Genomic DNA, 23,082 nt, shown 5'->3' on the forward strand with positions numbered 1-23,082 from the left:
ACAGGCCAGAAGTATAGATGATGCTACAAGACCACAGATGGCTCCTTACACATCTTCTTGACTTGCATTTATTTTAGCTAAAATGCAAGGTGATAAATCATTTCACAGTTGTAAGACAGTTAAGTTTAGTTAAGCCCCTAAAAATCCACATTCTTCATGAGAACTCTTTCCTGTCTTCTCTTCAGGAGCTATAATTAGTAGCAGTTGCATCTCCTTAGCTGTGTGATGAAGGACCCCAAATGGTAGGGAGGCGACTGTGAGCAGCTGCCTACCTGTAGCCATGTTTGTTTTAAACTCAGAGCATTTGTGAGATGAAGTCATGAGAAGAGACTGCTGCATTTGCTGATAATAGTTTTTTTTTTTAAATAGAGAGATTTAATGATTATTTGGTAAACAAGAACCATAGCTATGAACCATTAATGACATCGAGGACATTTGCCTTCCCTATAAATAACCATATGCACCTCTCAAATGCTGCATCCATTAGCAAGTGATTCAAGCTGTCTCGCCAGTGGAGTTGGTAACAGTCCTAATCTGACATTCCAAAGTAGCTGTATCTCTTGGGAAAACAAGGCTATTACCCACAATCACTTCTGTTTTGGCTGACATCTGTGGAGATTTCGACACAGGTTATCCCTCCCCCATCTCCATAAAACTTTTATATAACAGCCAATTAATGTTTTGGATGGGAGGGTGGTAAAGCTTCTCGCCCTGCTCTCTCTGGTTACTCAGCTTGTTCCACCTCCAGGCTGGTCTCAGACCACACAGAGACCATGCAGATATCGGAAATCCAACCTCTCTTTGTGATGCCCAAAGCCAGGGCTCCAGGCAGCCTGGAACTGAGTTTGTTTCCTAATTTCTGCAGAAAGTGGGCATGATGTACTTTGTGTTTTCAAGAATTGCAGGTATAGGACATTAAGAGCTTAATCTGTTTCTGGACAAGGGCTCTGGCAAACCGTTTTAATGAACTTCAAGAGCTCACAATCCTGGTGTTTAATTAATAAGCATTTTCCCCGAGTATGGCATGCTTTGGAAACAAAAGATTTTTTTTGGAGTAAAAATAGTTCCTAAAAGCTACAGAATATGATGTAAGTATTTTAAGTAAATAGAAGCAATTACAATTTTTAGATCTGAGGGAAATTTTCTCCCTCATTTGTTTCTGGTGGAATATAAACCGTATGAGACATTTTCATTAAGAGGTAACATATTACACTCAGTCAAAAAGGTGATAAAGCTTGACATTTATATTAAGGAATATTTCTTGGTTTCACTTTTGTGTAACCATCATATGGATCATGAGAGGGGGGAGGGGACAGCACACAGCCACTCTAGTTGAGCAAGGACTTCACGCAGCTGCCCACACCATCTCCTGGCAGCGGCTGCCTGTGCACCTTGCAGGGAGGGTGAAGGGGGGGGGAGAGAAGCCAGGGAATTAGGAAGGAGTTTCAGAATGGTTGGCGTGTCCTGCCTCCTGCCCCAGAGGTCACCATCCAAGGGTCCCGAATTGTTTTCTCTCTCTGGGGTAATTCCCCATGCTGGGGTGAGTCTGAGGGCAGTGGCACAACTGGCCTCCTGAGGTTACACCACAGAAGTCACCAGGACTGGGGAGAAGGTGAAAGGGCTAATAAAAGAAAGCTGTGTCCTGTCCAGAGGAAAAGGCAGAGGGCTGGAAGAAACTGGGGTGGAAACTGTTTCTTCAGGGTAAAACACTAAGACCTTGCTAGAAAGATCCAGTGACCCCTTGTGCAAAATCCTGGATTTCCTCTCAGTTCCTCCAGGACTGGAGTGGGCTCAACAAAGGTCTCTATGGTCTCTTTAACACCAAACTTCAGTGAGTCGTGACCCTAGGATTGTGTTTAAAATATACCTGCGGACAAGTTATTTACTGAGAATCAGGTGAATTAATAAACAGCTGCTTATGCTAAGTAACAGGCAGTTTTATGGGTAACGAGGTTAACATTAAAAAAAAAAAGCTTCATAGGTCTACTAATAGAGGTTATAAAATTATGTATATTTTGGGAAGAGAAAAATCAAAGAGGATAGCAACAGTGCCTGTGTTGGAGGGACCCCCTTCTCAATGGTTCATTAAGGGGCAAGGGGTTAGGGAAGGCTCTGAAATTTATCCACAACCCTTTGTGTAAATAACATTTACATAATTTAAACAATTTCTTGGCTTTGATGATCCAGCTGCCCAAGGCCCAGAAGTCTCTCCCATCTCCAAAAGGAAGCAGGGAGAGTCACAAGGTCTCCCAGAGCCTTGGAGTTAATGGCATGTAGCATTTACATTGAGGGCATGACGGGTTTGCAAACGGGGACTCACCACTGAGTGATGAAATGTACGAATGGCTCCGAGAACTCTCCAAGCGGAAGGACTGGTGAATCCTGGGAGGGAGGAGGAAACAAGTCACCCAAAGTCACCACAACACGTTCTTATTCTTTCCTCTTCCACCCTCCACCCACACATCACAGAGGAGCTGAAATGGTGGAAGGCCTCATCCAATTAAAAGGACTGGCTGCACCCTCCTCCACACAGTGAAGTAAAGATGCCAAATTTCAAGCCACACACATTTTACAATGGTGAGAAACAGAGAGCAGAGAGGGAGGGGAGGTGAAAAAAGGACAATGATAGCCACAGGGTAGGAAGGAAGGTAGGGAAAGTGTAAATGAGAAATTAATGATTATTTAAGTAACACACAAATGGTCTTGTAATTAACAAAGAACTGGGAAATCATTCTTGTTTTGACCTTTGTTTCTTTTCCTGGATTTGCTATTTATTTACCCTTCCTGTTATTTACATTTTATTTGTATATCTGACTGCTTTTAACTGCTTGCCCCTTGCTGCATATTCGAATAGTGCTTTTGTGTCTTCTAATTTAAAAGTAAGACACTTTAGAGGGTGGGTTGTCTCCAGAAAAGGGGGTTCAGCCTTTCTGCCAGCCTGGGCGACCGTTGTGTCTGGAAAGCTCGTGAATTGGGGATGTAATGAGAAACTCCCACTTCTGCAACCAGACAAAAAACCAGGAGTGACGGTGGGAGCAACTCAGAAAGAGCTGAAAACTACATGGCAACAAATGACTGGGCTTCGTGACCCAGGGAGAGAACCCCATTGCCATTCGCAGAGGAAGGCTTTAAGAATTTAGGAGTTTTTCCACGAGTGACAGAGAGCGCCGCTGTGTTTATAGCGTGGCAGCTCAGGATGTAATGAAATTACACTGCAGAGTACTTCAACAGTCATCTCATTAGGCCTACAGTTGGAACAAGAGAGCCACATAAAGTAGGCAGCTGCAAATGACTCCATTCTCATCTCTTCTCATTTGCTATTAAAAATACCTTTCGGCGCCTTTTCCCCCTCCCTGACATCCCTACACAAAGTGCCCTGCAAAGTATGATACATGCACCTATTTAAATTAACAAAGGAATGACTTATTTTAATCTCACTGTGCTTTGGAGTGCTTTGGCCATTTGGATGAGCAATATATCATTACATACAACCTTCCAGCGCTGCAGGCTAGGAACTCAGAGCATGCAGCATTTGGTGGGAGCCAAACAATTTCTCTAGCACACAACTGTGTCAAATGCATGCATGTATTCATTATGGAGAACGAGAGGAAATAGCTTTGATGTCGTGGAAAGGAGAAGAAGATAAAAGCACCTCTGCACTATGTGTGTCATTATCAATGGTGGCAGATAGACACAACAGCACAGCCTCCTATGTGATTAGTAAATATACATATAATTGCTGTGGCCAATTATCAGAAAAATGAGATCGGTAATTACAAGACAGAAAATTAACTAGAACTCTTATTAAGGCTTTGTTTCCGATTCAAACAATTTGGAAACTGCTGGAAAATACAATTAAATCAAAAGGAACTGAGAGGGCCAAGGCAGTCAAAAAAAAAAAAAAAAAAAAAAAAAAAAGGTATGTGTGTGAACAAGATTTATATTGGCTTTTGCAAGTGTACCCTCTGAATTTATTCATTGAGATGGAGGGGACGGCTGCAATTCCAAACTTGAAATTGTCATCAGTAGAGAAAACCTTCCAGGAGGAAAGAATACAAAGGGAAGGGGGTGTGAATAAAAGCTCATCAAGTTCAAAGCATCACTCACAGGCAATACACAGAGCAGGGTAAAGTGGCCTCTCAAAAGGCACAAGCCCCACAATAGCAGACTAGCCTCAACAACACTACTGCAAAATGGCCACAGACATCCCCATTGGTTTAAAAAGCAAAAATAAAACAAGGTGCCAATCTCCAGCCCAGTCTATTCTGAGGAAAGGCACCGTGTGTGTGTGTGTGTGTGTGTGTGTGTGTGTGTGTGTGTGAGTCCCAGTGTTCAGGAGGCAGATGGATCGATCGATCTCTTGAATTTAAGGCTTGGCTGATGATTTCCCACATAGCCAAGGCTATATAGTGAGACCCTGTCTCAGAAAAGACAAAGAAACCCCAGAAATGACATTAGTGTCTTCAACAACCATGACTGAGAATGTAGTTAAAAGTTGAAAATGCAAAACCATTACAAGTCTCTTATCCATGAAGACACACCTCTAAATTGCCCTTGCATGGTCCTTTTCTTTCTTGGGTGTGTGCCAGTTGCTTTATTAATTAATTTATTTACTTATTTATTATTTTTTGAGACAGGGCTCTTATTCTGCAGCCTTTGTTGGCCCTGAATTCACAGATCCTCTTGCTTCTGTCTCCTGAGTCCTAGTACACCATCAAACACTGTCCAGGAGTTGCTTTCAAACCCAGTATTTAAGAAAATAAAGCTTAGTGCTTAATGTGGCCAAATATTTACCAAGATAGTTAAACTTCTGCACTGGATTTCTACAGTGATCCTGCTTAAAATATGATGCTAATGAAGACTTCGCTTCAAGATGGGATGCCGGAAGTCAACTATGAACCAGAGACCCGGCAGCTTGATGAAGGTGTCATTTTAACACAGCAGAAGGGAAATGAGACATGCAGCACCTTGCATGGATGTTTAATTTTATTTAAGACCTAATATTATATCTTGTTACACCTATGTTAAAACTATGGAACACCGGGTGGTAATCGTGAATAATTTATTTTACTTCTGAAAACTCTAGCCCATGTTGAATTTGGAGAGCCATACCACCATAGTGAGCAGATTCTCATCTCAGTGGGGCCTGGAAGAAATCACTCATCAGAGATGTGTGGGGGACATCCTCATCTCATGTGCATGCTGCCAGATATTTCTTTTTCATTTTAAAATCCCTCTCTTGCCTGCCTCAAGGAAGGATGTTCTGAGAAGCAGAGGACTTGCTAGAAGGCAGGTGGGGGAAACCACACAGAAACAGGCAAAGGTGGTCCTCAGTCCTCAGAGAGCTCTTTCCTGTCTTCTTCTTCCTTTTTTTTTTTTTTTTTTTTTTTTTTTTTTTTTTTGAGACAGGGTTTTTCTGTGCAGCTCTGGCCATTCCTGAACTCACTATGTAGAGCCTGCTGGCCTCAAACTCAGAAATCTGCTTGTCTCGGCCTCCTGAGTACTGAGATTAAAGGTATATGCCACATCTGCCCAACCATTTGTTCTTTTTAAAAGAAAATAGAATAAGAAGTTAGTGTAGCTCAGGATGAGAAAGACTTCCAGGAATCTGCCTATTTTTTTTATTTTGTTCAAATTTTAGGGAAGGAGGGAAGTCAGGCACACACTAAAATTTGAGTTCTGGCTTCCCTAGGGTGTTCCAAAAGGGGAAGCCTCCCATCAAAGGGGCAGGGAGCTGGAGGGGCTGAAACCCATCCTGAGGGATTCAGAGACTCCAGTAAAGAAGATGCTATTTATCAAAAATATCCTCTTTTGAACTGGGCAAGAGGGAGAAATGCCCTGGAAAATCTACACATTGAAGAAGCCGGTACACTACCTCCTCAAGCGTGCTGGTGGGAACTGGGGTGAATGGCCAACACAAGCCTTTGGGCCCTGGGTACTGGGTGTCACCTTAAGGGTTTTGTTTTTTACAAGCTTTCTGTAAGCACCTAAGCATGAAGGTCTGGACCACAAGAGTAGGCACAGCCTTAGCCAAAAGCTTTAGCCTGAGATTTAAGTCCCCAAACAACTTTACAGTCCTGGTAAGGACCACAAGCTGGATCCTGTCACCGAGCAGGGAACTGCTGTAGGACAGCAGCCACCACAAAGCATTTCAGTAAGCAGTTCTGGGCTTGCAGGGGGACAGTCTGCCAGTCTCAGAGGTTTCATAACTATCTGGTCAGTTCCTTCTGCTAAACAGCTGAACACAGGCGGGCCACACACCAGAGAACAGCGAAGGACACTGGGAAAAAAGTTTGAATGATGCCTTTGCCTTGTGAGTAATGAACAGTTCAGTGAGGTCAACCCATTACAACTGAAACTGTTTAATTATTAATTATGCACAATCTCTGAGCAAAGGGACAAGTCCAGAATGTTTAATGTGTGCCAACTTCAACTGGACTCTCTGGGTATTTTGTTATTAGCGCTTGTCAGCAAGGTACTCAGGCATAAAAAAAGGCAAGCAGCAGAAAAACGTTCTCTCTCTTTCTCTGTCTCTCTCTGTGGTACGTGTGTGTGTGTGTGTGTGTGTGTGTGTGTGTGTGTGTGTGTGTGTACCCGTGCTCACTCATTGAGGTGGAAGAAGGAAGAGGTTTAAAGATATCTAGTCCTGACTACAGCTGCTGCCAGCTCGCTCGCTCACTCACACACACACACACACTCACACACACACACACACACACACACACACACACACCAAATCTTCCAATGAGCACACTTGTGACTATAGGGGCAGGAAGGTGGGTATCCAAATACAGATAGCATAAGTGAGAAAATGCTTTGGAAACAACTGACTTAAAAGGGAGGCCACTTGCTGGGCATTGGTGACCCACACCTTTAATCCCAGCACTTGGGAGGCAGAGGCAAGTGGATCTCTGTGAGTTCGAGGCCAGTCTGGTCTACAAACTGAGTTCCAGACAGTCAGGACTATCACACAGAGAAACCCTGTCTAAAAAACAAAACAAAACAAATTACCCCCCCAAAAAAATTATTTGAAAGGATCTGTGCCATTAATGCTTATCTGTAAAACCTCCTTCCCCATCCCCACCAATAACCACGTTATACTGTAAAATCCAAATAAAGCCAGCACCCAAATCTGTGCCCATGTTGGCTTCTTGGTTACCATACCGAGTTAGACTTATGAGATTCGTAAGTGAGGAAATAGGTATATTTATTTGTAGTGGGATATTCACTTTGTCTCCTTCTGTGGCACTGACCACGCCCATTGAGGGGTGGAGCCATGGGCGGAAGTGACCTGTGGAAGGAGGTCGGAGGGGGCCAGGAAAGGCTTCTCTTTCTGGCGTGACTCAGACAGGAGAGGATCGGGTTGAATTTCCTGGTGTTCATCTGTCTAGGTTGTAAGTTATTTCTCCCTGAATAAACATCTATTCGGCCTATTTGTTTATCCTGATCCTTATTTACCGCGATATTTATTGTCTCCAACTGCATGTGAATCTAAAATTATATTAAGTGAGAATGCCTAAAAAGAAAAAGCTATTGAAAAATTCCTAGGAAGCTCAAATTCTTAGATTTCTGCTTTGTCACACCTGGAAAAAAGGTGATAGACAATTGTTTAGAAAATATTTTTAAGGACTTCAGCTTTATATTCTCAAAGAATTAAAGACTAAAATAGACTTTTATAACAATGTGGTGGTTCATGCACACACTGCTAGTCAACCATGAAGTACCACCCCAAATGGTAAATCATATATTTTCTCAGTCATGTGATAATTTTCTCAACTGAGCATCTACTATATATTGAAGGCGATGTGAACCTCTGCTCTTCAAATGCCTTCCTTCCCCACTCCAGAGAACACACAGGGTATGAGCACCCTGAACATTTCTATTTGCACAGAAACAGATGTCTCTCCAAATGAAGATTTTATTTTATTGACATATAGAAGACAGAGGGATAACTAAATAATTGTCCAGTTATTGACTTTATTTGGGAGTTCTAAGGCCAATGTTAAATAAAATGCAATAAAGTCTTCCAGTGGGGGAGGGGCTGGAGAGATGGATGGCTCAGTGGTACACAAGGAGGAGGACTGGAGTTTAGATTCCAGCACCTGCGGGCCCTGCAAATATCTGGAACCCAAGTACTAAGGGGAATAGACACAGGATGACCATTAGGGCTGGCTGTTGTCAGCATAGATGAAAAATGTGAGCTTCAGGCTCAGTGAGAGACCCTGCCTCAAAGGAATGAGGAGAGTAATAGAGGGCTCCTGACTAGACAGACCTCTGGCCTCAACATACGCATCCTGTGAACACCTTACACACATGTGCCTGTACCCCTCTCTCCTTACACACAAGAGTAATATTTCTAAGTTGTTTTGTTTATTTATTTATTTTCAAACAGGGTCTCTCCACAGAGCCCCAGGTGTCCTAGAACTCATTATATAAGATAGGCCAGCCTCAAACTAAAGGCTTGTGTCACCATGCCAGCCTGCTTCCTAAGTTTTAAAATAGCTCATTTTGAGATATATTGTTGCTACAGTACCAGTACCAAGACAGTAAGTAGTTAACATTAGAGAATCGCGTGGAGCCAACACTGAATCATGTTCCACATTTAAGGTTAAGTCTTTTAATTCAAGTCTCATGCTCCTGTGGCTTGGCCCAATCAGAGCTGGTGTTAGGTCCTGTGGCTCACACTAATTATCACAGCTCTCTTAGATCACTCCATTTCTACTTATGGTGCTGGGTCAAAGGCTTTTTGTAACTTCAGTGGCTTCAGGTCAGGCACAATAGCATTTTGCTGTCAGATCCCAAATTGGTTTTTGATCCTCACTGTTCATTCCTGATGGTAACCCCCTCTGTGCAATGACTGGCAGAATTCACAGGACAATCTGTGCTCTCCTGGGGAGGAAACCTAGTTGGTTTAAAAATGAAAATCAGGGGTCAGAGATGCTACTCAGCTGGTATAGTATTTGTCTAGTATGCTTTAAGCCCTGGGTTACATCCACAGCATCAGGAAAAACTAGGTGTGGTGTCACAGGCCTGCAATCCCAGCACTTGGAAGGTGGGGGGCAGGAGGATCAGAAGGTCAAGGCTATTCTTGGCTACTTAGGAAGTCCAAGATCAACCTGGAATATAGAGACCCTGTATTTAATAAATAAGAATCCAACACCAAAAGAGAAGAAAATTAGACCTCCCCCCTTTTGTTAAATATGTGTAAAGGCAAAAGCTGGTCAATAAACCAAAAGCTTCCTTTGCAGTGGGTAGTTGAGGTCTTGGGTGGATGGGCTCAATGGATAAGAGGGCTTGCTGTGCAAATGTGAGATCCTAAGTTCAAATCCCAAGAACCTACACAGAAAGTGGTCATATGTAGCTGCATGCCCAGCCCTATGTATGTGTGGTAATGGTGCTAGGGCAAGAGTCACCTGGGCTCGCTGCCCATCAGTCTCCCTCTGGGTTCAGTGAGTGACCCAAGAATGACAGAGTGGGACACCCAGTGACCTCTTCTGGCTGCTGTGCTCACACAGGTGTGTGCATCCACATACATGTGTATATATGCCTTATATAAATACATACACATGCATGTTCTCACACACACATATTTAACAAAGACAGTGTTATGGAGGGGTATGAGAAATTAGTAAAGTTTTCATATCTCAAAAAATCCTTGAGGTTGGTATCTGTACATGACTGAATCAGGAAAGGGAAGAGACATGTAGGAAAAGGGGCACAGCCGTTCCTGGCTGGTTAGCTATCCTGTTACAGACCAGCCATGCTTCAGCAGATCAGTACAATGTCAAGGTCTGACTGTCAGATGTAGAGTTTATTTAGAGCATGGCCACTTCATGACCTGAAGTGCATTCATTATTCCATGCTGAGATGAACTTGCCCAATCCCGGGAGTATTCTGGGACCAGCACTGGGGCGGGAATGAGGCTCTGCATTACCAAGGCTTTCGAAAGATGTCAGCAGAGAAGATGCCTCTGAAGGCTCAGCTGGGATCCCTCAGCTACCCACTCGACTCTACACTAGGCCTGAGTGGAGAGAGTGAAGGATGATTCAATTTCCACCCTGGGTCACTCCAAGACTGGTTGTGCCAGATGTGACAAATTACACGAGTGGGCATTTTGGTGTGAAGTTCTGTCTGCTGGGCCTGGGTTGACAGTAGCAGTTCATTTAACTTGTCTCAGATGGACCTGGAACTAGGGGCTACCGAAAAACCCACCCTGCCCATAAACCCTCAGTCAAGGGAAACAGCTGTTAGCCAAGAAAAGGCTACCACCAGATGGCTTATACAAGCGAACAGGTCTAAAGGAATTCATCTTTAGGTAATTGAAACTGACTTCACAGATATTTTTTTCAGTCACATGCATTTTAGAAGTTCTTTAATATTACAGCGAAAAAAGAAAGATATGCCTCTCATCAATGTCACAATGAACCTTTTGCTGTCATTTGAAAGATTTACATAGAGAGTTTCTAAACACGGCAAAGATTGGGTGTTTTAGAACATTCTTTGAAAACAGAACTGGAAAGTGGGTTCACTTTCTAAACCATGTCTGAGGTAGCTCCCTTCTCAAAGCAGCTAGCATCTTTTCTCTTGTTATTCTGAGTCTCTGGCTGCTCACAAGCTACAGGGAGTGGCATCATTTAGCGGTACCTGTGTGAACAGCACCCTGCCACCCCCAATATCCCTCCCTTGCCTGCAGCTCAGACACAGCCGCAAAAAGCACACTTTGTCTCATAGCGATGGGGTTTCATGTACAACCCACCACTATCCTCACTCTCTGCGGCTTCCCAATGCATTTCATAAAAACACTGCTGCAGATAATCAAGCGTGACCACTGACATGCACAAGATTGAGTTTTAGGGACCATTAAATGAGCTCACCCTCATGGGAAGTCTCCTGCTCAGGCTGGTCTAGAGGTAATTATTCAGCAACTCCTACCTGTGGTTTTACCTAGTCCCCACATAGTATTTGAATTCCATACATTGGTAAGGTCAAGCTTTTCTTCCTCAGGAAAAGTCCAGCTACACGTGTTGGAGTCAGGATCCACATTATCATGCTAATATACGCAACTGGCATTTCACCAGGTTCTGACTGTAGAAGAGCTGACTGAAAGGCTCTAGATGAAAGCATAGCACAAGCTATAGTAAGCAAAAACAGGAGAGGAAATAACTCTCCCTGGGTTCCGAAATGGAGGACCAATCCCTTTTTGCACATCCCCCAGATGCGCAAAGGCACCTGATCCATACACACACTGCTCAATTCAAGAACCCGGCAGGTCCGTGTCCTGAAAACTCAACAAGCCAGAACACTATCAAGTCAGACTCTGAGAATTCACTATACACCCAGAGTCCGCATCGCACGGTGTGTCCTCCTGAATGTTCACTCGACTGTTAGGATAATTACTGCCATTTGCCACCTGCACTGTAAGCTACGGATAAGGGAAAAACCAGAACTTCAGTGGCTCGTGGTGAAGGAGCTTGGGTGGCATCTGCTTACATTTTTAACCAAATCCACAATCGCAAGCTTGGGATTGTATGTGAAACTGCTACACTTGGCTCCGGAGAATAATTAACAGGGAGGGAATTTAAATCTGGCTGAAGGAGATATTGTATCAGTTTAAAATTAGTTTATATGAGAGGAACAAAGGGGGGGGCAGATATGAAACAAAACAAAACAAAACTACACACTGTGAAATGAACAAGTTCAGTTAGAATGTTCACTAGGATTTGGAAAATCATAATGCCATCTGCTACTCTGGACCTCAGAACATCAGGGATCTCAGGGGCCCAGACGCTTCCATTTCCAGGAGGAAGGAAGACAGCCGCCTCCTCCATTCCGGAATAGAGGCCAATGCCGAGCTGACCAGTTTGTGGTCTCTTTTGAGGGCATTTCACTTCTCACGCGATCATTTCCCCTGGTTTAGGGAAAATTAACAGCAGGCAGCATCATTACAGCAACTGACCCTGGCAACCAACTTGGGTTCAGGGTGTGAAGGTCCCATCATGGTGGATTAAATGAGCACCGTCCTACGGCTGGGTAAGACTTCACAATAGCGCAACACATGTTAAATGACAGCAGCCAAAAGTGGCCCCACCGGGCAACTGCCCATTCACACGATGCTATTCACAGGCCTCCGTCGCCATGAAATTAATTCATTAATAATACATCAGGCTTCGTGGACAATTCAAAGAAACAACACAAAGCTACATATCCTGTTTGGTCTGAAGATGTGGATCTTCCCTCCCAGATCAGACTTGATGAAGTAAAAATCACAGTGATAAAATATGTTAGTATTTTTGTTAGTAAAAAAGGAAAATATGGGCAAAAATCTCCAACTGAATTTGTTCAGTGCCGCTAAGAATTCATAAAAACACAGACTTTTAGCATTAGTTAGTAAAACATGATTTTATATAACTGTGTTAAAAATTATTTTTTTTTTCCTCCAAGTGACTTTAAACATCTTTCAGACTATGAGAGGAAAAAAATTTCTTTTACATTGTTTTTCCTGTAACATTTTTAACTCATTTCTTTCTTATTCCTCCCTCCCATGAACTCATAAATATGAATTAAATATAATTATAAGTGAACAGAACATTAACTTTTGGATTACTGCTGTGTTTTGGTAGAATGTTAATGTCATTTCTAAAGAAACGGTTATTGTCAATAGAAGAAAGTAATTACTAACGGAATCTAGCCTTAACCTATTTGCAATCTTCAAACCAGCCAAACTGCATTAATTTAAACACACTGGACGTTTTCAAAGGCGGTCTCTAAAGACTGCCTCACATAAAAAAGGAATATTGGGTGTCAGGCTTCCAATGAAACAATTTCTGGTCATGGAGAGACAGGCCTAGTTAACACAGGGCTGGAGAACACCAACACTGTGAGCATCCAGGTGCACTGGCCCTCCCAGATGCTGAGGCCTCTGCTATCAAACCACACAAGCTGCAAACCGCATCTGACAACTTCCCATTTGCCAGGGAGGGGAGGGTGCTGATACACGGTCAAAAGCAGTGCCTGCACGGGCTGTGCTCAGGTGAGGGATCTGCTGTCTTTTTTGAACACGTGTAGTCATGCGCTGTGGAAGATGCAAGGACCCTTCATGTGCTGTCAGCAGGGGAGGTGGAAGCTGTTCTTTTCCATTCTTGCTAGCTTGGAAACCCAGGAAAAAATAGCAGGGTGCCGTTCCTCCTGCACTTAATTGCACTTTGGGAATTTGGAAGGTACTGTTAGCTGGTCATCTTCACCAACCTCCCCCTAACACTGCTTTCTGTTCACAGCCCAGAACCTTCTGAGTCACCCTGTTAGGAACGATTCATTCTGCAGAGAATGTCTTTCTTTCCCTTGCTCTTCCTTCCCCTTTCCTCTCCCTCCTGCTTCAAAGAGAGCAGAAATTCAAAAGAGCCAAGCCACTGAGCCACATCCCAGACACAAACTATACAGTATTTCTTAATACTGTATACTAGTATTTCTGTAATCATTATATAGATGACAAACAAAACTGAATTCTCTCTCGTTTTTTCTTTCTTTCTGAGACGGAGTCCCATGGAGCTCAAATACCAGGAGATAAATGGCCTTGAAATCACTATGCAGGTGAGGTTGACCTTGATCTTTGGGGTTGACAGGGGTAAGGAATGATAAAGGGATAGTTTTTAAATAAAATATTTATTCTTTTAATTTATGTGGACATGTGTGTATGTGCATGGGTTTATGTGTATCATGGATTCCTGGAGGCCTAGGGACATCAGATCTAATACAAGGGAAGTTGTAGATGGTTTCTGAGCCACCTGATGTGGGTGCTGGGAACCGGGCTGGGTCCTGTGCAAGAGCAGTTAGCACCCTTAACCACAGAACCATCTCTCCAGCACCAATAGTCAAGGTTTTAAAAATTGTAATCCATGGAGGTCTTGTACCCGATGCTGTGGGGTGAGGGGCAGAAAGCTAAGTCACTCAACAGCGCATCAGCTCAGAGTAGCTGCATGTTTGCCAGGGTGGGCTTGAGTAACATAAAAGAAGAATTTAAAGGTATGTGAAAACTGTGTGTGTGTGTGTGTGTGTGTGTGTGTGTGTGTGTGTGTGTGTGTGTTGGCACTGAGGACCAAACCCAGTACCTCATGCTTGATGCATTCTACCATTGAGCTAATCCCTAACCCATGAAAATGAACTCTTGATACAATGGGAAAATAAATCCCATTTGTACAGGTTGTTTAAAAGTGTGATACTGAAAATAATCAAAACCATAATGAGCTCAGAATGGTGGTACAACTATAATCCCATTATTCCGGAGGGAAAGGCAGGACGATCATAAGTTTGAGGCTAGCCTGGACTACTCAGTGAGTTCCAGGACTGCCTGAGATATAAAGATGCTGTCTTAAAAGCAAAACAAACCAACTAACCTACAGTGCCATATCACTTCAAATCTGCCAGCAATGGTTAGTAGCATATATATGTACTTCTCTGGGATTACACCTAAGGAGTGGAATTGTTGCATCGCTTTCAACAGGCCAGATTGTATTTCATAGCAACTAGCTCACTTTAAATCCTACAAGCTGCTGAAAAGGGGTTCTCCCTCTTTCCAGCCTGGCCAACACAAGCTCTTACTGGTGCCACAGAAATTACAGGTATTCTTCTGGACTTGCTCATAACTGGGTGCGTGAGTCTCCTTACTGGCTATTCACAGGCCTTTGGAATAATACTATTTAAATCCTTTTCTCATTTGTCTTTTCTCTTTGCCAGTGAGTTGTGTGTCATTACATACTCTGGATACTAGATCTTTATCAAATACATATATTTAAAATAAATACTTTCTCTTAGCCCCTAAATGCTCAGGATTGTTTTAAATGTATGATCCTCTGAGGGCAGAAATTCATTCTTTTGCATATGAAGAACCAGTGGTCAACGTAGCTGAAAACACTCTGCTCCTGCCATGGGATAGTCCTGACACTTTTGTCTGGAAACATGGCTATGCACACCCACACTATTTCTGGCCTTCTGGCTCTATCCTAGGCACCTTTATGCCACTGTCACACTACCTTGATTGCTGTAAGTTTTGAAAATACACCAACTTTTTTTCCTCCTCCCTAATGGTTCTGGATGAAGATTTAAAAAAACTTAATTATGTGTATGTGAACATCTGTGGCTGGGCCGCTGACCATGTAAGCCAGAACACTGTGTCACCTCAAGCTGGGGTTGTATGTAACTATGAGCTACTTGCTGTGGGTGCTGGGAACTGAACTCTGGTCTTCTGCAAGAACAGCAAGTACCTTTAACTGCAGACCTCTCTCTTCAGCCAGATATTTTGGCTACTCTTAACTCAGCATTATGCATATGGATTTTGGAATTGGTGTATTCATTTCTGCATAAAAGTATCCCACTGGCATTTTGACAGGAATTGCATTGGTTTTGCACATCAGCTGGGACATTATCGCCTTTTCCAAAAAAAAAAAGTCAATTAGTTAATATGTTTATTTAGTGTAAGTGTGTATGTGTGCTCTTCCCATGGTTTTGATGTGGAAGTCAGAGGATAAATTGCAGGGGAGTCAGTTTTCTCCTTCTACCATGGAGGTCACAGGGGCCAAACTCAGGCAGCCAGACTTGGTGACAAATGTGTTAACCTGCTGTGCCATCTCATCAGTCCAATGTCACTTTCTTAGCAAAACTGAGTTTTTACTACATAGAATATATTTTTCTTTATGGTTTCAGTTTCTTTCAATATTCTATAGTTTCTTTTGTTATTTCTTTTTTTTTTCCTGCAACTACAACATGATCTGCTTCGCACTGTTCCTTATGTGTATAGAGACTGTAGTTACAAATGATGTTTGTGCATCTGTCCTGCAGTCTTGCTGAAGCCATTCACTGGTTAAGATTATTCTGTGGCTTTTCTAGGGCTTTCTTTCTATAATGACAACATATGTAAATCCAGTTTGACTTCCTTCTCTTTGATCTGGATGTCCTTCCACAGACATTCTAGTTCAGTGCTGAATAGAAGATGCACTTTGTCTTTTCTTGACTTTAGGAGAGGGAACAGCCCTTTACCATTACAATGTTAGCTGTGGGTCTTCGACTTCTTATCTGGTTTGGGAAATTACTTTCCAGTCTAAGTTTATTGAATGTTTTATTGTAAATGGATGTGTGTGGTTTTCTCAAGTGTTCCCCCAACCAGTTCTATTGAAGTAATTATGTGTTTTTGTTCCTTACTGAATGAAAATGGTATAGAATTGATTTTCACATGTCAGACCAACCTTGAATTCCTGGGATAAACCTCACTTAGTTAAGACATTGTCCCTCTCTGATTTCTTTTTACTGCTGTGATAAAACACTGACCAAAAGCAACTTAGGGAGTTAAGAGTTTATTTCAACTTACATTTTCAGTCATCATCATGGGAAGCCAAGGTAGGAACTCAAGGCAGAAACTTGAAGCAGAAACTACGGAGGGGTGCTGCTTACTGGCTTGCTCTGGGCCACATTCAGCTACACTTCTTACATAGCCCACCATCCTAGGAATGGTTACACCCACAGTGGTGCCCTCCTACAGCAATCAGCAAATGCTCTGCAGCCATGCATGACCATGTACAATGGAAAAAAGAAAGCATCTCCAATAAATGATGCTGGCCTAACTGGATGTCAACATATAAAAGAATACAAATAGATCCATCCATATCTATTGCCATGCAAAAAAACTCAAGTCCAAGTGGATCAAAATCCAGGTACACTGAACCTGATAGAAGAAAAGGGGAAAGTGGTCTCAAATGCATTGGCACACTTCCTGAACATAACACCAGTAGCACAGACACTGAGATTGACAATTAATAAACGGGACCTCCTGAAACTGAGAAGCTTCTGTAAGGCAAAGGATACAGTCAATAAAATAAAATGGCAGCTTACAGAACGGGAAAAGATCTTCACCAGCCCCATATCTGACAGAGGGCTGATTTCCAAAATATACAAAGAACTCAAGAAACTATCACCAAAACACCAAATAATCCAATTTAAAAATGGGGTGCAGATTTAAAAAGAGAATTCTCAACAGAAGAAACTAAAATGGCTGAAAGACATTTAAGGAAATGCTCAACATCCTTATTCATCAGGGAAATGCAATTAAAACAACTCTGAGATATCATTTTACATCTGTCAGAATGGCTAAGATCAAAAACATTAATGACAGCTTATGCTGGAGAGGATGTGGAGTAAGGGGAACACTCCACCACTGCTGGTGGGAGTGCAAACTTATATAACTGCTTTGTAAATCAGTATGACGCTTTCCCAGAAAATTAGGAGTAAATCTGCCTCAAGACCCAGCAATGCCACCCTTTGGGTGTATTGCATACCCAAAGGATGCATAATCTTACTACAAGGACATCTGTTCAACTATGTTCATAGCAGAATTATTTGTAATAGTCAGAACCTAGAAACAACCTACATGTCCATCCATTTACACAATGGAGTACTACTCAGTGGTAAAAAACAATGACATCATGAAATTTGCAGGACAATGGATGGAACTAGAAAAAAACACCCTGAATGAGGTAACCCAGATCCAGAAAGACAAACATGGTATGTATTCACTCACTCATAAGTAGATGTTAGATGTAAAGCAAAGGGTAACCAGACTACAGTCCACAATCTCAGAGAAGCTAGGTAAATATAGGGACCTGAAGAGGGACACATATGGAGGGCCCCAGGAAAGGAAAATAGTCAAGATCTCCTGCGTAAACTGGGAGGGGCAGAAGAAGGGAGAGGTGGGGGATGAAAACATGAGGGATCAAGAAGATCAAGTTGGGGGACAGAGGAGGAGAGTAGTGAAAGATGTATCTTGATAGAGGGAGCCTAGTTTTCTTTCTTGTCAAGTCTTTGGGCTCAGGTATCAGAGTAGTGCTGACTTCACAGGAACAACAAGAACAGTGTTTCTCTTACCCCTATTTTAGAAGCATCTAAGAAGGAGGAGAGCTGTTAATTCTTCATTAAACACTTAGTGACATTCACCATTGAAGCAATGGTTCTGTGCTTTTTTTATTTTTTTGTGGTTTTATTTATTAACTTTATATTGCAATTTGTGCTTCCAGGAGTTTGTGTATTTCATACAGTTGTTTTAATTTGGTAGCATACAGTTGTTTCTCAGAGTATTTGTTCCATTCATTCGTTCAGTCATTCATTCTTGAGGCAAGCTTTTCTGCGTATTCCAGGCTAGCCTCAGACTTGGGGCAATCTTTCTGACTAAGCTTTGAATGCTGGTATCCCAGGCTTACATTCCTGACAGCTTGGCTGGAGGTGCTAATGGGGAACTTGGGGTATATGCCCTTGACTAAAGGTCAAGCATGCAGCTTCAAGAAAGGTACACAAGGAGCATCAGGGGAGGAAGAACACCCTCCTCGTTAGCCTCCAGGTGTGCGTTCCTGATTTCAGAAGTTGGAGTTCTCCTTCTGTCTCATCATTCTAGCAGAAGCCTGACATTTTAATGGTCTTTTCAAAGAACCAATGGCTTTGTTGGTTTCTCTTTCTCTATATCATTTATTTCTGCTATAATCGTTGTTATTTCTTCCTCCCACTAACTTGGGTTCAGCCTACTGATCTGAGATTTCCCTCTGTGCACTGCAGACTTCCAGCTCACTGCCTCTGTGCACTGTGGATGCCTACAGATCACACGCAGCCTTCTGTACACTGCTTTTGCCGCTGTCCTGGCAGTTTTCTAGTGGCCTCTTTGGTTTTTTTCATTATTCCACTGAATGTATATTTTCACCTACTTGTGAGTTTTCCAGGTTTCCTTCTGAGCACTTCTGCTTCCTACCCATTGTGGGCTACTGGCTCACTGGTCAGTTATCTGGTTCCTGGATTTTATATGTCAGTGCCTTATCAAAGCCCTACTCCCATGGTCACCTTCCTTAGGGAGTCTTACTAGAGAAAAGAGAGGGATGTAAGACCAGCATCTTCTGTGAATGGGGAGAAGAAGCAGCATCCTCAGAACCACTCAGTGCCTAATCCAGGCCACTGTGCGCGCGCGTGCACACACACACACACACACACACACACACACACTCACTCACACACTCACTCACACACACACACACATTCACTCACACACACACACATATGTGCGCACGCACTTAGAGTACTAATCTATTTTTCTAGTTGTCATATTTTAGACAACAGGAACATTCTGTGATCTCAAAACATGATTCATTCATAAGATAGTTTCAGGTCCTTCTGCCCCACACTAACATTTCCTCCATTTTTGGTATAGGCAATACCATTTATCTTTTAATACTGAGTTTAAATGCAATGCCTCCTTACCCCAGCTCTGGGTTCTGTAACAGTAACCCTACACTGAACCATGCTTATTTGCTCTGTGTACATCTCTTGCCCAAGGCTATGGCCCATGTGGGGTCAACAGACTCCCAAGCAGGGTTCCCTTCAGACTTCCTAGTTCTCAGCCCCTCCATCCATTGGCAGCTCTACTAGCTGGCTTGAGAGATCTTAGGCAGACATCTGGTCTATCTCTATCTGTATCTGGTGTATCCCAGACATGCTGGGAGCCCAGAAACTGAGGATGAGGGAGCCTCTAGTGCTACAGTGTGAGTGTTTCAATGTTTTTGCCTGGACATCTGGTGGCTAACTCTGTCTCTGCCTCACACTTCCATCTTTGACTCTCATCTGGCTCTAACATTCACCTCTGGCCACTTGATTAATCACTGTCCAATCTCTGCTATGGTCAAGGTCAAGCTGAAGCCAGTAACATAATACACCACACTAGGATTTGCTACTGGTATGTTGTATATGACCCTAAATGTGTATGAATTAGGATCCCTTAGTGTGGGGGTATGTGCACACGAATGCTGGTTCCCACTTAGTCCACAGGTCTGGGCTTCCTTGAAGCTAAAGTTACAGTTAGAAGTCACCCAAAGTAGAAGCTGGGAACTGAACTTGAGTCCCCTCCAAGACTAATGCATCATTTTAGTCACTGAACCATCTCTCCAGTCCCTGGTGATACTTTTTGCCCTGAAGGAAATAGCACACACTAGCATCAGGTCCTCAAACCCAAGTAGTAAAATGCCTCACTTCACTCACAGAAGCCCTGAAAGTCAGAAACAAATCAAGTTGGAAGAGAGCTCACAACTCTGTGGGACGGAAATGAATAGAAGCCGTCTACATTTAACATGAGTACACAGTACCCAAGAGGCTAGTGCATTGGAAGTACCACCACTAAAAAGTCCAATGACCTGGGTCCAGGACTTTGTTTGTTTGAGATGGAGTCTTACTATAATAATACCCTAGGCTGGCCTCAAACTCACAGTCTTCCTGGTCAGCTTCCAGAGTACCAGGAATATAGGCATGTGCTTAGATTCTGCATTTTTGATGAGTCTTCACTATTTTGAAACAGTCAGCCATTGGATCACTATATGAGCAATACCCAGAACATAGTGACAATGGACATAGACAGGGACAGGAATACAAAACATAACCCATGCTTTCTTTGATGCCTTTATGTACTGTGCACAAGGAGGTTCATCTGGCTGGTCCTTTCCTAATGATCTTATCTGATTTAAGATTGGAGAGCTTCATTCTTACTGATGTTGGTATAGGATGTCACCTCAGTTTTAAGAGCAACCTGGTTTAGTGAAGACAGTGTCAGCTTCCCAAGTTTCTAGAAAGAGGTGTTTTAACAGGATTTTGGAGTAAGCAGAGAAACTAAGCTCTGTTTTTCCTTAGCCTGAGGGAGATAGGCTATAAAGAAGAACATGACATTTAAGCAAGATACTATTGTCCTTCAGTGTCACTCTACAATCTTTTCAAGTTTCATGAATTTACCCAAATTAAACAAGCAACATATTTTAAATGTATAACAACCATCATGTCTTGAAATAAGGAATAAAAACATCCATTTGATCCATAAAATCTTCAAATTAGCTCCCTGGCAACACACGCATCATTGGTGAGGAAGACACGTACCTGAATACCCATGTACTTTTGATGTCTATGAACCAGGCACACCAAGAGTCGTGGAGCCCAAGAAATAGTGCAGGCTATGTACTGACTGACTAGGCCAAGTTTCCCAACTGGAGGGGGATTCGGGAAAATGGCTTAATTAGCAGGATTCTGATGGGACAGGATGCTTTTGGAAACTACGATGACAGAGATATTGATGCGCTATTAGGTCCAGGAGGCCTGTCTGATATTGAGATATAATGGAATCTCCATTTGTTTCAGGATGATGCCTTCATTTTCGCACCAACATGGTTTATGGCTTGCAGGGGATAGATGGACTGGTGGATGCAGGCATTAAGGATCTGAGAGTCCCACTCTCACTCCTGCTGTGATGTGTGTGTGCTTATTCTTTTCCTAGGAGGATCTTTATTTTTTCTCCCAAATCTCGTAACTGGTTATGCAGATGTTTAATTGAGAAGACTAGCTATGAGATTACTGTTTGTTTGTTTTTTCCTTTCAAACTTTCCTATCTGGACCATTTATTGTCTCTCTTTTCTATTTACAAATACTCTAAACATTATAAAACTAAAGTTTTAAAAATTAAACTTTGCTAGGAGGCTAGGGTTTTAAAAAGGTTCTGTGTCTCCATTGAGAGCCTGGCATACTAAAAGAAGGCTAATATCAAGAAGAGATGTATGTCAGAAAAAGAAGTAGAATCAGTTAGTTGAATGAGTAGATGAGCTCCATGGAGGCAGAGGGACTCAGGGAAGGATGCTCAAAGCAAGAGAACTTAGTGAGAAAAGTCTCCTCACTGGAATACTAGAAGACCCAAGAAGTTAGGGGCCGATTCTCCAGAAAATGCCTCATGAGGTAATTAAAGCTCAACTATTGACCAGAGCCTTGAACAAGCCCCTCCTTCATTTTAACATGGTTTGCTTTGATGGATAAAATCAGAAGGGCATATTTTATCCAGCCTATGTTGCTATTCACTCAACTCTGACCCTTCTCTATGAAATGCCTTTCAATGTCTCTATGGAAGAAGTGGTACCACTTTAATTTCTAACTCCATCCCCATCTGGCCAGGAAGAGGATCAATTAATATTATCATGTTTTATCTTCAGGGCCTCTGACATCCCCAAGGACCAGCCTGTGGGACAGTGTGTCATCACAGCGCTTCTCAGCCCAGACAGGAAGAGAGCAGGATTCAGGACAAGGCCAGCTCGTGTAACACAGCTCAGAGCATACCACACAACTTGCTTCGAGGATGTTGGGCATTGTGCTTCATTAGGAAACAAAATATAAGCTTTCCACACCATTAGGGATGACTTTAGGAGTGGAAAGCACATAAGACGATGCCTCACCTCATCAACAATGCACTGCAGAAGCTGGAGAGGCTGCAATGGGGAAGAAGAGAGGAAAAAGTATTAGCCTGTGTGCAATATCTTTACAGTGGAGTGGAAAGAAAAAAAAATCATTAATGCAATAAAATATAGCAAGATTAATCAACAACAGCAAACTCTTATAAAAACATGGATGCTCAGGACGTCCTATTATTTCTAATGGTACCTAATCTAATACAGGCAGTTAAAGGTTTGCATTTTCTTCAAAATGCAATTTGCTAAGTTTAAAACAAGGCATTCAAGCATGCAAAGGAAGCAGCCATCAGGAAAAAGAAAAGTGAATTTTTTTTCTGAACTCATAAAGCTTACCATTAAAGATCCCTGGTTTTTCTGAATCTGAAAAAAGGCAATATGTAATTAGCATGTCATAATCAAAATGACTCACTTGGACACATTATGATCACTGAGAGAAAATTATTGCATTGCTGGTGGCAATTTGTGGGCATGTGTTAACACAATTTACATAATGAAAATACACAAATGTTAATAGCTCGCTTCTCATTTATAGGCGAAAGTCAGCAGAATGTTAATTTCACACAACACTTTTTAGTACCCTCCAGGTTGTATTAGAATAGGGAGAAAAACCATAATCCATTTCAAAAGGCTGTTTACGATTCAGATATAAATAATGTTTTATATTGCTAGATTGTGAACACTGGGCTTAATGTTGCAATCATTGCTAATGTTATGAAGCTCACTCTTTTTAAATTAAAAACCGATTTATTTAAAATTGAAATTAAATCATAGTCAGAAATTAGAATTTTGGATT

General features: G+C 42.3%; 1 protein-coding gene across 4 annotated transcripts in view; it reads right to left on the bottom strand.

The window, feature by feature from the left end:
* Map2k5 (mitogen-activated protein kinase kinase 5) overlaps nt 1-23,082 on the bottom strand; it is a 217,283-nt gene that overhangs the window by 30,262 nt on the left and 163,939 nt on the right. For all 4 annotated transcript variants that reach the window (XM_051197716.1, XM_051197718.1, XM_051197715.1 and 1 more), the window contains 3 exons: nt 22,623-22,649; nt 22,275-22,307; nt 2,321-2,382 (listed from right to left, as the gene is read on the bottom strand). In XM_051197716.1, the coding sequence (XP_051053673.1) occupies nt 2,321-2,382; nt 22,275-22,307; nt 22,623-22,649 (122 nt within the window). The remainder of the gene's footprint in view (nt 1-2,320; nt 2,383-22,274; nt 22,308-22,622; nt 22,650-23,082) is intronic.

The sequence above is a fragment of the Phodopus roborovskii genome, unplaced genomic scaffold (assembly GCF_943737965.1).
Source record: "Phodopus roborovskii unplaced genomic scaffold, PHOROB, whole genome shotgun sequence".
NCBI classification, from domain to species: domain Eukaryota; kingdom Metazoa; phylum Chordata; class Mammalia; order Rodentia; family Cricetidae; genus Phodopus; species Phodopus roborovskii.